At 36.6% G+C, this 16627-nt stretch overlaps 1 protein-coding gene across 8 annotated transcripts in view; it reads left to right on the top strand.

The window, feature by feature from the left end:
- The window catches only part of MME (membrane metalloendopeptidase), a 149870-nt gene that overhangs the window by 115451 nt on the left and 17792 nt on the right, over positions 1–16627 (top strand). For all 8 annotated transcript variants that reach the window (XM_025376021.1, XM_025376023.1, XM_025376024.1 and 5 more), the window contains 3 exons: positions 537–640; positions 9665–9723; positions 16167–16286. In XM_025376021.1, coding sequence (XP_025231806.1) covers positions 537–640; positions 9665–9723; positions 16167–16286 — 283 coding nt within the window. The remainder of the gene's footprint in view (positions 1–536; positions 641–9664; positions 9724–16166; positions 16287–16627) is intronic.

Below are 16627 nucleotides of genomic sequence, written 5' to 3'. Positions count from 1 at the left end.
CTCAAAACCAAGTTCCTTGATTCCAGATCCCAGTTCCACCACTCATTTAAACTTGGGCAAGTGACTAAGTTGTATCTCAGTTTCCTTGACTTTAAAATGGGGATAGGAGCCCTTAGTTCATCGGTATTAAATGAGCATAATATTAGATTCTATTAGTATAACAGAATTGAATGAGTATAATGTATAATTTGAAGAACTTAGAACAGTACTTGGCACATGGTAAGTACTAAAGAAGAATGTATTATCCATATGTGTTATGTGAAGATTAATGTCATTAATGTGAGGTTTGTTTGACACTTGATTTCATTTGATTATCATAAAATAATAGACTGAATTTGTGATTTGGCTGGAGTACTGACTTGTGATATACTAATAGAATTAGGTTAATTGGAACTACATCCTTTTTTGGTAAGTTTTTTAATGCTCTCTGTTAACTTTATTGACTGATATAATTTAAGAAAACCCCTATGTTTTTTAGCAAAAATTTTGAAGATATTGGTTTTAATATTTCTCCCCAAATCTTTTATATAATATAGTTGAACTACAAAGAAGATGAATACTTCGAGAACATAATTCAAAATCTGAAATTCAGCCAAAGTAAACAACTAAAGAAGCTCCGGGAAAAGGTGGACAAAGACGAGTGCGTATATTCTCGTTTCTAACGTGCTCATTTAGAAGCAGGTCTTTCCCTCCTTTCTTTGTTGGATTAAGTGAAAGAGCCTCAGTTAGAAAAACATTAAAAAGTACAAAGTCCTCTTTTTATTGAGAACTTCTAAAAGCATCTAATTATGGTATACTAAAGATATGGGTCAAGAATTTAACCAGATTAAAATACCTTTTTCATTAAGGTATCCTCAAATTTACATTTCTTTAGTTTCGCCTTATATCATTGCCTGTCAGCTCAATTTTATTTGTGGACAAGATTCTCAAAAACACCTTAGTTTAAGTAAGCCAATTCATAGCTCCTTTGAGCCTTCTCTTAGGCCTTACTCTGTGTCCAGAATTTTCTTCTGCTGACAGCCCCCTTTGTTCTATCAGTCAATCCCACAACTCCATCCCCTTCATAGATAGTTAATGTAAGACTTTTCTAATCCTGTGGGAGTCAAATAGGAGATACCGGGAACAATTCTTATTCATAGTCTTCTTATGCTCTTAATCTCTGCTTGTTAGTGACATCAGTACTTCATAGTATTAGTTTAGAGTTTATTTTTTCTATTAAATAGATATATCTAACATATTTATCAGCATGTGTGTTTATGCCCCTAAATTCCTAGAACCACTTATGTTGACTTTTTCTCCCTAGGCTCCTAGCCCCTAGAGAACAGGGGCTATTCTTTTTGACCATAAAGTCTCAGCGTCTAGCATACTGAAGAATCTCAGTTAAAACTAAATTAATGACCTAGCGAGCAAGTGAAAAATAAATATACTGACTTGATTTGTGTGGTAACTAACACAATAACATGCCAAAGAGGTGCTTGTTTCATTCATGTATTCATTTATCCTTTCATGCATTTATTAACATTTTGGAACGTGAAGTCCAGGTGTCATTGGGTACTAGGAGAATCAAAGGTGAAATTTGATTACATTACGAGAGCAGAAGATAGACAAGACATAATGTAATAAACAGCACCACCAGGAGGGAAATGTCGTGCCAAGCAAAGTACAAACTGCTGTGGGCTTATTTGATGATAAGACTGTTCCGTTCTCAGTAAACCAAGTACAGGTTGGACAAAACTACTAATAGAAATGCCAATACATTTCAGTAATAAATCTAACTCAGCTGCTAAAATAAAAATGGTCACATCTGACTGGACCCAGTGGCTCACATCTGTAATCCTAACACTTTGGGAGGTTGAGGCAGGCAGATCATGGGTCAGGAGTTCGAGACCAGCCTGGCCAACATGGCGAAACCCTGTCTCTACTGAAAATACAAAAATTAGCCAGGCATGGTGCCATGCGCCTATAATGCCAGCTACTCGGGAGGCTGGGGCAAGAAAATCGCTCGAACCCAGGAGGTGGATGTTGCAGTGAGCCAAGATGGCACCACTGCAGTCTAGCCTAAGCCACAGAGAGACACTCCATCTCAAAGAAAAAAAAAAAAGGTCACATCCAAACATTTCACTATCATGGCTGGTGAAGATATACAACATCATCTTTAACAAATTCAAGAAACTGAGGAAGTCAAGAAGTCTGCATGTGAGATACCTGAGTTAATCATTTAGCTAACAGGCCCTCCCTCTGCTCTTATGAGTGGCTGGCGCCTGCAAAGGGCAAGGATTTACTATTTTTTTTCTTTAAGATTGAGTCTCACTTTGTCACCCAGGCTAGAGTGCAGTGGCACCATCTCTGCTCACTGCAGCCTCCGCTTCCCAGATTCAAGTGATTCTCCTGCTCCAGCCCCCCGAGTAGCTGGGATTACAGGCATACACCACCATGCCCAGCTAATTTTTGTATTTTTAGTAGAGATAGGGTTTCACCATGTTGGCCAGGCTGGTCTCGAACTCCTGACCTCAGATGATCCACCCGCCTCGGCCTCCTAAAGGGATTTAAATTTTAAAAGCTCTTGCTTCATGTGGTTTCTGATGCCTAGTATGTGTTTCCAAAAAAATCTCAAACATTATGTCTTAAGGATTTAGCGCCAGTTGGTAAAGAATTTTAAACATGTCATTGTAACATAGAGATAGTGCTGAATCGGGAATGTAATAGCCTTTGGTTACTTAGTAATATTTCTAAAATATTTACTTCTAGTAACATGAATTTTCATTTAGAGTTCATAGAGCAAACGTAAATCTCTAAAGGAAAAGATGTACAAGAACAAAACAAAATGAGTCTCTTGTTGTTTTTAGACTTGATGTTATTTTGTTAGTTTCTCAGGACAGAACTTTCTGTGATGTAATTGTAATGGGTGTTGCTAGTGTTTGTGAATCATAACTGTTGAGCACTGGAGTTAACTTCTTGTAAAGTACAAAGAGGAATCTCGTTGCTGCGTCTCTCTTGCTGTTCTGCATCAAAATGAAAGCATACTGACACTGATAGGAGCCAAGTCAATAAATATTTTTTGAGCAGCTAGCCTATGCAGAGCACTGTGCTAAACAAAGTAGATGATAAAGAGAACAACATGTTGCCCTTTACTCAGGAGGCTACGATTTTAAGGGGTAGGTGATTAAAAATTAAATCTGATGAAAGGCAAAGTCTGGCTGGTGCTATTACCAGGAAACAAAGTGCTAGAACAGCACTTTTTTCAAACTACAAACCTTTACTTATTAGTAAAACACAATTTTTCAAACCACAATTAAACTTTTACTTATTAGTAAAATATTCTCTGGAACCAATATATCAGCATTTCCATTAATATTGAGGTGAACACAGAATTCACTAAAAACAAAACAAAAATGATTGGCTCGTTTCTGTCTTCCCCTTGGTTGCTTCAAGCGTGGTGTTTTTTGTTTTATTTTTTTCTAATCTGGTCCAACTGGATGGTGGCACACCTCTGAAATAAGTGGAACCCCTAAAGCTGGAAGCTCAACATCTGTAACTCCATGGTACATGGAGAAAGTTCCTGAAAGGCCAGCACCACCAAAAATGGCAGAGCAGTTGGCACCCTGGGAAGTGACGCTGGAGTTTTGCCACCGCAATGAGTGCCTAACTAATACTCTTTTAGTGTTCCAGTTCTGCCATTCACTACCTGTGGCCTTTTAAAAGCCCTGCGGTTTCTTTATTTATAAAGTGAGTAGGCTGTGCTAGACTGTAGAATGTGTCTAAGGTTCTTTCTGGCACTGAAGTTCTGTGGACCTTACTGTGAAGTTTTCATAAGAGCCAGGAAGCTTTCCTCCTTGGACTCTCCACATCAAATGACCCAAGGGAAAAAAACACAATCTTGAGCAGCAGAGAAATACCTCACCTCTTTCTAAAATATCCCTTCTGATTTTTCCACTTCACCAATGTTTCGAGAACCAGCCTTCTTTCTAACTAAGTTCTGTATAGTTCAACTTGAATATCAAAGGAAAAATCATTATGCAGAACTTATATGGGTAAATATGATGGCCCAGCAGTGGAAAGTTGAGAGTCTGTCCAGGGTGGGCAGGCAGAGCGCCGGACACTTGAGACAAATGACTCTCCATAAATGTAGACAGAGATAATTTGTAAAAAAGATTATTTGACTCAGCAAATGTTAGCCAGAAAGAAGAGATACGCTAAACTTGAACAAGTCACTTTAATTTCCCAGGGCAGTATCTGCCATGGCATCCTCATGTTCTACACATGTTGCAACAGATGAAAATTTTAGATTTTTACCTTTTATGCTTCCATTAAGCCAACAGAGTCTTTGCAGATTTTCAGTCTGTTTTGGGGTTGTAAGCAAAATATGTTTTATTGGCAAAAAGATTTCTGCTTTTTAGTCAGCATTTGGTGAGGAATTCTGTTTTGTTTTGTTTTGTTTTGTTTTCCAGAGGGGGAAGGGGAATTAGAAAAGGAAGCTGAATAATTTAAAGGTTGAAATTTTAGGTAGTTCTTTTTTAAAAACAAAACAAAACAAAACAAAAATATCGTCTCCAAACAACACAATTAAAAGTTCCTAAACTTCCATTTAAACTGAAAGAACTTTGCAAAAGAATTCTGATGCATTTATTTCAGTGTCATCTCTTGAAAGGACAACATTCAGCGGTACACAGTTTCTGATAGCTACCGCTCTCTACGGCGTGCATAGCAACAGTGCCCTCTGCCCTCCTAGAGTCACAGGATGAAATGGGTCAGCACTCCGGGAGTTTGGAGGACCCAGTGATATACCAAGGCCCAAAAAGCTGAGTGCTTACTGTGCTCCCACCACTGGTCTTAGCCCTAGGATTCAATTAACAACAAAACATGGAATATTCCTGCCTTCATGGAATTACCTTCTAATGAGCTAGGTAGACAATAGTCTTATGTCAAGTTATGTAAGTACTGAGGGTTATATAGTGTGGAATAGGTTTCACCTCTTTCCTGGAAGTTCTCAGAATTACTTTAAATCAGGAGAAAAGTCACCAAAGAAAATTCTGACAGAAACGATCCACCCACCAAAGTGTCTCCAAAATTAGGAATCTCTCCGAATTTAGCATACCAAGTGTGTGTGCACATATATGTGCATGTACACATATATAAGGCTAGCAAAGACTAAAATGATTGTGCCTTGTTGCCAAACAGAACTACACACAAACAACTGGTAACATCTGGGAAAGAAGTAGTAATTTTCCATTACCTTTCATTGAAAGAGAAGTGGCTTCTCCCAGTTTAGTGTCAGAATGAGAGTGCTAGCCTCAGACAGATTCAGGTAAGTCACCGGAGGACTTCAGTTATGTTAACAACCAGTATGCAGCAATAGAAGTTCTTTGGTCCTACTGTGCTTTTGCCTTTGGGTGAAAAGTTACACTTAGGGATCATTGGGAAGAGCCTGTGCTGTGGCGTCAGGGGGTAAGGGGAGTAGACCTGAGTCAGAAGTCCTGCTTTGCCTCCTAACCTCTGAACCTAGATTTTTTCCTTTATAATCTGGTGATAATAACTTCACTTTTGTCTTGCATGGTTGTGTTGTACATTGTGTAATGCACCTGGCACATAACTTCAGTGCTCATTAAATAGTAACCAGTGTGACATAGTGGTAAGAAATGATCATCTTTGTTTTTAAAGAGGATGGGAAGAAAATGGCATTAATCCCTGTAATGAAATTTTGTATATGGTGCAGATCAACAGCTTAGGAGTAGGAGATTTGGTTGGAAGCTGAGCAGGTTCCTATTCTTCTTAGTTTAAATATGATTTTCCCAGTTATATAACGTAGTTTGTAAGTGTATTAGGAAAGAGTTTAGTAACCATATTGTGCCTCAGTTTCTACACCTGCAAATATATGGATGATTTGAAAGATGAATAAAAGTATATGGAAAAATTCAAAGTCTTGATGAGAGAATATTGATAAATGTAAAGGATTAGAGTGATTATTGTGACTACAAGATAAGAATTCTTTCCACCCAGGGGACTGGAGGAAGACACAGAAAAACTATCGTATTGCACTGCTGATTTCAAAGGAGTTGCTTTGAGACTACTAAATGCTGAGAAATTGAACACTGGCAGTAAAGGCTCACTAATAATTTCGTTGTTTTCAGTTTTTAAGTTACACGAGAGTGGGTGAAAAAAAATTTATTCTAGGTGCTTTTGCAATCTAGTGGGCTTATTATAACCAAAAGGCTATAGGATCAGTCTGTTGTCTTCTGCTCTCCTTCCCAGCTATAAAAATGATTTCTTCACACTTTCCTCAGCGCTCAGTTTCTTCAGGGCAATAAGAGATAGAAGAGAAACACCTGGTTCCTCTGTCAAGTATATTTCAGTTCTATTCCCCACCCACATTGTTAGCTCAGCTTTGAGGGCCGTACTGCTTCTAGTGGCCCCTCTTTGTTTTACTGCCGAATGCCCCCAAACGAGAATAAGCTTACCTGACAAAATTACATCTCATAAATTAAAAATAAGGTTTCTTCCTTCCTGCTTCCCCACTCTTCACTTTATATCACATACATCCCCACATTCGTACACATACAGACCACCAGAGGAAGGATGAGAAATGGGAGAAGAGAGTGGTTCATCTCTCAAGTCTGATACTTCTCTGTGGAGGCTGTTAGTGTTTGACCTCCACACTTTAAAGATATATTCAGGTAACCTACACTATTATTTTAGGGCAAGAATCACCACCTTTTCACTCTCTCTTTGTGAATTTTCTCTTCTCTGTGCTGCCAGTCAGGGTCACATTTGGGCTGCATTCAAACCAAAAGAATTTAGAGTTTTTGTTACATCACTGTTTAGTTGGCCCTGTTAATTTAACTTTTGTATTAAGGTTGAGAGATATTTTGTGATTGATCACAAATATTAGACATTCAGTCTATAGTTGTTATCATCACCTTATTTAAGATGTAATGGTCTAATCACAGTACTTCTAGTTCTGATTATTACCAGGGAAAAAATGTCCTGAGCTTTTGGTAATTCCCCAGACTGGTTTGAGGGCACATCAAGAAAGATCTCAAAGAAGAAAAGGCAAATCCTATAAGCTAGTGCTATGTAAACCCAACACCATAATTCTAATTTTATTTGAATGTTCAGTGGTCATAAATAGCTACCTATTTTCTTTAAGGTATAATTCACAGTGGACATTTTAATAAGCAAAACTATCCCTGCTGGAAATTTGCAAACATAAATCAAAATGCAATCTTAAAGCCCTTAACGTAATGTAACAGAAGAGCAGAAAAGCACTAAAACAAAAGGTATGACATTTAGTTCTACAAAAGCGATAGACACAAGATGGATAATATATAAACTTCATTCATTCGTGTCCCACTTTTGTGATCTATTGTTGTCTGAAAAATTAATTTCATGTATCTTGTTCCTCTCCTCCGAAACAACAATTTAAAAACAATTTGGACTGGCACCTTTTCTATTTCAGTATTAGGATTTCTGACTAGTCCAGAGCCAAAAAATATGCAACTGTTATTTGTAATTACCTGTAAAAGCCCATGTAGAATTCACTGTCACTAAACCAGAAGTTTGCAGTTGAGAAACTGAACCCTAGAACCCCTGGGACCTAGATAGCTGTTAAATTAACTTTTATAGCAATTAACATTTTAATAGCTATAAGCTGTTTACGTAGAAAATTTGCTGCCACGTTTGCCATGAAAATGTCGGGGACACATCAGAATTACCTTTTTCCAATCGTGCAAGGAACAATGTTTCCCCCTAGGAGTAGTAAGAGCACATTTTCCATTTTGACCTTCTTGCCAGACAGCCTGGAATCATATCTGAACCTGAATTACAGTAACTGTCTGAATAGATATAAACATAGTCATAATATATTTCCTAATCATGATTTTTGCTTATTTTCTTTTATAATACTTCACAGTCACATAAATTGCAATCTATTTGTTCTGCATAGTTTCTGATCTCTCAATTTTAGTCTAATATCCCTGGGTTTACACATACATGCTTTTCTTGTGAGTCACCACAAATTATGTGGGAAGCAAATAGAGTTTAATTAAAATAAATAAAATTATATTGTTGTAATCATCAACGTGCAAGAAATACTAAAATGCTGATGACTCGGCTGTGATTAAATGAAGGAGGGCTGATATTATCAGTCCCCCCCATCCTGTTTAAAAATGTTTTCTCGATTTAAAACAACAGCAGTAACAAACTAAGGAAGAAACACGTTGATCAATCATTCTTCCCCATCTCCAAGCTTATTTTCTTCCTAAAGAAAAATTCACAGAAATGTTGACTAGATTTTTTTAAAACCCCAAACCCTTTAAATAAAAAAGTCTTAATCAGGTTATTGTAGACAAAATCCATTCTTTGAATTTATCAGTCAGTTGATATATATTGCCCTCTGCTCCTTATTTTTAAGAGATCAAAATAAAATTCACTTCTGACATCCCAAAATAGTTACTGACATTGTAAGTAAAGTGACATTGTAACTAAAGCCGACTTTGTACAGCTCACCTGGCAGAGCAGGGTTTAGAAACAGTTCTGATGTAACCTCATTGTACTAATTACTGTACACCCCTTCTGTGAGTAGGATAATTGCCATTCTAACAGTTGCCATGAAAGTAGAACAACTGCAGTGAAGCCATTAGATGATGATGTATGACTGCCTTAAATGTATGCATGTGTGCTGACATTTAAGAGGTTATCTGAAGTCAAGCAGTATCCATTTTTCCAATGAGCAAATAAGGATACATGTAATAGTCTACTAAGATGAGAACTTTAGTCCTGTTGCACAAAATTTCTTAACACATGATTATTAATATATAGTCTTCATAACATCTGAGCAGAGAGACATGGGAACTTTGGCTCCTATCCTCGTCCCTCAAATTATCATCTGGGAGCCATTTGTTTTCCATTTTCTCATTGAGCCTATAGTTATTTATGCATTTTTCTCATCTCCTCAACTAAACTAGAGTCTCCTAAAGTCAGGAACTGTATTTTATAAAATCTCTAGGTTCTATACAGAGCTTTATACATAGTATAGACAGACAGAGAGACCGACAACTCTACTTAAGAATGACCCGGGTTTCGTTTTAAAGTCATACAAAAATATACCTTTGCTCAATTAGCTGGAATGTTGTATTTTTTGAAGATACTTTTAAAGGGCAATAATCAGAGACATATTACTCTGACACAGCTGCTTGAGATATCTTAGTTCCCAAAAAGGTTCTTTGTAAACCAGGAATTAACTATTCTTAATATACTTGAATCTGAAGTTTTAATGACCCACACTTCAGTATTCTGTCAACCGCTCCAGAATGGTTGTCATAGTTACCTAGTATCAGGAACATAAAGCTAAATAAATTTCAATACAATGTTACCCCATTGCAATTTCTGAAGTGATACATTTGAATAGGTTTTGCAACATCAGAGGCCTCCAAAAAAATCTATGCAAATAAAACAAAAGATTACAGACTTGAATATATGCTGATGTTTTTCAAGAAATAGAAATGCCTTCAAATGAGCTCTCACCTAGTGAACTAATTTTAATTTGTTGATCATGTTTCAAACAGAAAGTTAAGATTCATCTAGGAATAGTAATATTGTTTTAATTGTGTGAGTGAGTTGAATCAGATAATGCGGTATCATTTGTAATGAGTTCTTATGTTTTCTACAGGTGGATAAGTGGAGCAGCTGTAGTCAATGCATTTTACTCTTCAGGAAGAAATCAGATAGGTAAGGTGTATTCTTAAATGATTATTTAATATTTCTCTATTGTTCCCAACCTGTAGCGCATTGTATGACCAATTACAGTACCTCTAAACAAGCACAGCTGAGGCTGAGTTATTGATCTTTTGAATACATTTCTTGAACATAAATGCATCCGTGTACCTTTTTTCACTATAATGGGAAAATTCAGATTAGTACAAATCATGTTAAGTAGTTTTATTTCTTTTACAATATTCCTATTTATATCTAAAATGGTTTATCTTATTTCTAAATATTTTTATTTTATTTCTAAGTACCTTTTAAAAGTCCCTTGAGTATATCTATATAAAGTCATATTGACTTTAGGACTCATTAGCTTCTAAAAATGGTTTAAGGTTTCAAGAGCCAACTTTTCACAGATCTAGTCCTCCTGGCAATTCTGTATGCTGCCTCTGTGAGAGATGATCCTATTCTATGTCATCTCCATTCAGGAAGGCTCCAAGGGCTTTAGAGAGTTGGAATCTCAATTATATTAGATTGAATCATATGAAATTGTATTTACCTAGCCACAATTGATCAAAAAAGAACAAAATTTCATATATTCACTTATAGTATTGTTACAGACATATACTTAGATTAATACATGAATAAATTATCATATATGATGAATAACTGAATGACATAATATGACAAAAATATTTCCTCTTCCTGGGAAGGCCTGGACATCTTTGAACATACATTGGATCACGTATGTCACTTATCACATACATTGGCTCATTTTCTTTTCAAGGGGTTTTTAGCATTAGAAAGGTACTCAACTGATTCAGTACTGCCAGAAATATTCTAAACAAATAGTAGAGCAAGCTTCTGCAGGTGCATTCAGTTCTCCAGGTGCACTCAGTCCTGCCCTTCCTTTCTAAACGTAGTCTAGAATTAAGAGAGAAGATAACCTCAGCATTATTCTAAACCATTCTTCTTATATCTCAGAGTCTGTTGTAAGCCTCATTTTTATTGAATTCTATTAGCAATTAGATTAGAAATTATAAAAACTCTTACAAGATATTTATCATTGGCTTTAAAAAAAACCTTAAAATAAATTGTATATTTTTATGTTAAAGTTTGATTATACCTTTCCCCATTGCTTTCAACTCTAAAAAGAGTTAGGTTAAGAAGTTATCTACATTTTCTTCTAGTATTTTTATGATTTCTATTTTTGGAGTAAAACCTTAATCCATCTGGAATTTACCTTGGTACATGACCTGAAACTGAATTATATAAAGTAACCAGAAAAGATTATTTTGTATAACATATAAACAATAAGTAAGATATGTTTACTCAGATTAAAATTACTTAGCTCAAAGTCTAAGCTAATGTTTTCTGGCTAGGGAAATGATTGCCCCAGCCCAGACCAGAACCTGCTTAATAATCAACTCATCAGAACCTATGAAGTCAGTCCTTTATAATATATTATTTGAAACCATTCAGATCTTGTTTTAAAATGCCTTTATCTCTAGAGAGTCTTCACTTGAAGCCCTCTTTTTAATATTCAGTAGTTCTGTCAGTGTCTAGTTCATTGGGTCCTGAGACAAACAGAATAGTTAACTTTCAATGGAATCCCAAGTCAAAGCAAGGCAACTTAGACCCCTTAGTGCTACATTAGAGCAGACTAAGGGATGCAGCTTCATTTCAGTCCAGCCCAGGGAGGACCCTGGATCCTGTTGGACCTGGTGCTGATGCATCCTCAGTAGGACCACTCTGGCATGTTCAGTCCTTCAGCCCTTCTCTAGAGTAGGCTCAGGCATTTATGCCAAGACAGGACCTTGTTTGATTCTGAATTACCCCAAGTCCCTGGAGGTGGCTCAAAATTGGCCCACTTCAGAGATTCCCCTATCAGAGAAGAGCTGAAAATATTTTCATTTTGAGTATAATGTCCTGAAACCAAAGAAGCATACAGAAAAAGGAAAAGGAAGGTAAAAGTGGCCCAATAGTGGCCTATTTCACGAAATAGACAATAATCCTCTGGCAAATCAAAAATTAGCTATAATAACAATTCTGAATTATATAAAAAAGATCTTTTCCAAGATCCTTAAAATAAGGATCCAATGGAAATATAAAATAAGAAAACTTGTTAACTTCTTTTCATATGCTTGTCTCCTTCATGAACAGCAAAGAGGAGAAATCCTTGAAATGTACACCTTTTTTCTTTGACAATTTAAATCTTCAAAGTAGGGATTGTCTTACCTAAAAATAGTTGAAGTGTCAAATCTCCGTCTTTTTTCTTGATAGGAATGTGTATGTGGTCTGGGTGCGGTGGCTCACGTCTGTAATCCCAGCACATTGGGAGGGTAAGGTGGGTGGATCACCTGAGGTCAAGAGTTCGAGACCAGCCTGGCCAATATGGTGAAACCCCATCTCCACTAAAAATACAAAAATTAGCCTACTGTGGTGGTGGTTGCCTGTAATCCCAGCTACTCAGAAGGCTGAGGCACGAGAATCGCTTGAACCCAAACGCAGAGGTTGCAATGAGCTGAGATCGCACCACTGCACTCCAGCCTGGGTGACAAAGCAAAACTGTGTCTCAAAAAAAAAACAAAAAGAAAAGAAAAACAAATGTGTATATGAATATAAATACACACATACATACCTATATACATGTCTTCTTCAACACTGTCTTAATGGATTTGGGATAATGTCCATTATAAAATTAGGATTGGTATAGAATAGCATGTTCCACCATAAGTGAGTCCCTCCCTCCACACACACACACATAGACAGACAAATACTCCAGATTAGATTGCATACACTTTCTCATGGGATTGGTCATTTTATGTTGTTATGTTAAAAAAAAAGCACTTGTTTTGTTATACAGAGACTTACTCGTATCAATAATTTCTACTTCTTAATTCAGTTTTCACTATTTTGTTAGAACTCACACATGTAGACTACATTCCAAGTTGTATGCATTCCTACATCTTCATATCAACAAAAAAAGTCAATTTCCAAGAAAGAAGGCAAACTAAAAGTGCTTAATCCACTGTTCCTCTTCCTTGCATGTTTACTTCATGGAGCTCTAGAAGGCCTCCATACCATGACATTAGGAAAGCTGCACTTCAATATTTTGTCATATGGTTCTCTGTAAGTTCTAGGTGCTGTTCAGTCATCGTATTAAACCTTAAAATCTCAGTCAAGGAAATGATTGAATGTATTCTCCTTTTCCATTAAAATTGCAGAATCTTTTAAATCATTTTTTTAAATTTCTCAAATATATAAGTTCTTTAGTGTGTTCAGCCTGTGTCGAATATAAATACCTTGAGATAGTTAAATGTTCTAAATTGCCTTATTTATTCTTAGGAGTTTTATTTTCAGGCTTGAAAATTAAGACAGTTTCCAAACATATTATTACTCCATTTAATATAAAAAGAATGTTTCGGCTATGCATGGTGACTCATGCCTGTAATCCCAGTACTTTGGAAAGCTGAGGTGAGCTGATTGCTTGAGCTAAGTAGTTGATACTGGCCTGGGCAACACGGTAAAACCCTGTCTCTACCAAAAACTACAAAAAAAATTAACTGAGCATGGTGGTGCACGCCTGTGGTCTCAGCTACTTGAGAGGCTGAGGTGGGAAGATTTCTTGAGCCTGAAAGGTGGAGGTTGCAGTGAGCCAAGGTCACACCACTGCACTTCAGCCTGGATGACAGAGTAAGACCCTGTGTCAAAAGAAAAAAAAAATGTTTAATTAATTTGCACCAAAAACAATTACTCAATTGCTGCCTTAGGCTTTATATGAAATATTACAAAATTGAATTGCTAGCAGCCTTCAAAAAATAAAGTTGTGTTGGGGAGGCAAAAAAAAAAAAAAAAAAAAAGGCGGGGGAAAGAGGAGACACAGTCTTTGCTTCATGGCCCAATGGCTTATTTAATTAACTACCTTGTTGACAATCGTGAACATAAAAAATGCACAACTAAGCAGTTGGTTATAAACAACAGTTGTGACACCTACTAGGTAACAGCAGTAAGGCTAATGGGGAAAATCCTCCTTACAGAGATTTAGCTGACAAAGTAAAAAAGGAGGTCATAATTAGCAAAGTTGAACTTGAAGACTAATATTTAATAAGAACCATAAAAGTCTTATCACTTGCCTGAAGGATGGCATATCAGGACATGATTAAAGCAGCAGGATCTTTATAGTTAATATTTAGTCTTGATAGCACGTTTCATAACCGCATTTTATATAATGGGTGGATTTTAATCAAAGTACATAGTGTGGGAGATAGCATTCACTTTAAGTTAATAAAGTACTGCACATAATTTTTATGCTTTAGGCTAAAAATAATTTCATGGCTCCGTTTAGCTCAGGCTGCTACACGTGAGGTATAACTTTCATCAAAATTCTCTAAGGACAAAAGTACTTTTTTGTTGTTGTGTCATTTGAATGTTATGGCAACTTTCCAAATTTTTGTAGAGGTCTGGAGAGCAATTAAATTGCTCAGATACTTTGAAGTCTTCTCTGTAAATATCTAATATTTATCCCTGAAGCCCATGTGAGGTTATATTGTGTTCAGTACACCTGAAAGATAAAGAAATAACATGTGCTACTCTGTGTTAACTAGATCTTAAAAATCTTAAGGTCAGGGCCCTTCTTTTATATTCTTAATGTCCTGCATAGCAATGACCCAGGGCTTTGCATTTAATAGGTGTTGATACTGAAGGTTTTTTTTTTTTTTATTACAGAAAATAATGTTTCAGTTATTCAGTGTATACTAGAGTTTTAAGCCATTAAAGATGGAATTACTAAACTATGAACATTTAATTAATTTAATTCTAATTTCTTTCTAAGATCAAAGATTAATGACCTCTAAATAACATGACCCAAAATTTTATTAAACAGGGGAAGTGTATTCCAAGGGAAGATAATCTCCATCTTTTATTAGTATTTAAGACATATTATTAGCATATTTCAGGAATAGTGAAATATATTTCATCAGAGTTTATATTATAAGAGGATACGGGATATGATGGAAGTGGAGAGGGGAGAGGACCCTGGAGCCATAGGCCAGAAAGATGTGTTTAGCTAGCGAGCAATGGTAAGCCTTCCAAAGACTTTTAGCAGGAGAGTGATGATGCCCAGATTTGTCTTTAATCTGGTTGCAGGATAGTTTCAGAGAGTAGATTCGATTTAGAATAGATTACAGTTGGGTGAGACAGAAAGTGGGAGACTGATCAGGAAATTCAGTCATTCCTGAGACAAGGAATGAGAGTATGTGTGGACAGTAATACTGACAGGAGGAGATAAAGATGCTCCTGAAAGCCACCTCACCCAGCCTCTGCCTAAGCGGACTTGTAAAAGACTGTAAAAGAAAGGAGGCATCTAAGATAAATAGAAACATTTACTTTTGCTGATAGAGACCCTTCAAGTGCCATTAGCAGAAAAAATACAGAGTGAGGGCCTAGAGGGGAAAATGAATTTGATGTTTGACACATTAAATATAACACGTTTGTGAGACATCTGAATGGAGGAAGTTAGCAAGTTAATGCAGATGTCAGAGTAGACATATTGAAAACTGCTGTTCATTTATTAATTTACTAAACTCTTTAGAACACATTAGTAAGTTAAGGTGATCATTCATTTATTTATCATTGATTATTCATTGATTCAACACATTTCCTGAGCACTGTTAATGTTCCAGGTACTATTCTAGTTTTAGGTATTGTTCAATTTTAGGCATTTAGATAATGAACTAGAAAAATGTATGAAATTAAAACATAAACAAATGTATGTACAGACACACAAATCTCTGCTCTCCAAGGGCTAATACTTGAGGACCTGGAGTAGGATTGGGGCAGACAGGAAAAGGAAGGACTGTGATCATAAAGAAATAAATAGAATATGAGGTAGTCATAAGTGCCTTGATGAAAATAAGGTAAGGTTGTGTGATAGAGGTATGCCTCTATCTAATTGAGGGGCAATGTTTATTTAAGATATTATTGTAAATGGATACAATTTCTTCGATAACATTAAAAATAATACTGGTGTTATTGAGTAACTATTTCTTCCAAGTATTTATAAGGGGGAAAGAACCTTCTGAAAGAAGGTTACTAGTTCCCTTTGCTCCAAACTCCTTAGAGCACAAAACAATCTTAAAAGAGATTGTAAAGTGAATCATGATGATAAATCACAGATTATAGCCCCACTTCAGGGTGAACTCTGTTGTCATCCATAATAAAATGCCTGCATTGGCTTCTATTACAGAAGATTTTTGTACATAACTAAGTGAAACTGACATTGTGAACAGCAGCTTAGCTAGCACAAAGCCAACCCCAAGCCTGCCATCACTTAATAATGCCATGGTGGCATGCACCTGTAGTCCCAGCTACTCAGGAGGCTGAGGAGGGAGGACTGTCTCTAAGAAAATACAAATTTTTAAAAAATTATGCCACAAATAATCTCTAACTATCTTCTCTCCTTGTAGTCTTCCCAGCCGGCATTCTGCAGCCCCCCTTCTTTAGTGCCCAGCAGTCCAACTCATTGAACTATGGGGGCATCGGCATGGTCATAGGACACGAAATCACCCATGGCTTTGATGACAATGGTAAAGTGCAGTTGACATTTTCCTTTGGCTAAGGCATATGCTCATAAATTTGATTAAGAGTTATTATAATTTATTACTACAAAGCTACATTTATTCAAACATGTATCATTTCTCTAATTTTCACCACACTTTCAATTTTCCCTTTAAATTGTTGCTTAAAGAGATCAAAAAAGGCCGGGCGCGGTGGCTCACGCCTGTAATCCCAGCACTTTGGGAGGCCGAGGCGGGCGGATCACAAGGTCAGGAGATCGAGACCACGGTGAAACCCCGTCTCTACTAAAAATACAGAAAATTAGCCGGGCGCGGTTGTGGGCGCCTGTAGTCCCAGCTACTCGGGAGGC

The sequence above is a fragment of the Theropithecus gelada genome, chromosome 2 (genome assembly GCF_003255815.1).
Source record: "Theropithecus gelada isolate Dixy chromosome 2, Tgel_1.0, whole genome shotgun sequence".
In the NCBI taxonomy this organism is placed as follows: Eukaryota; Metazoa; Chordata; class Mammalia; order Primates; family Cercopithecidae; genus Theropithecus; species Theropithecus gelada.
The sequence above is the reverse complement of the archived record's forward strand: the minus strand, read 5'-3'. Positions and strand labels throughout refer to the sequence as shown.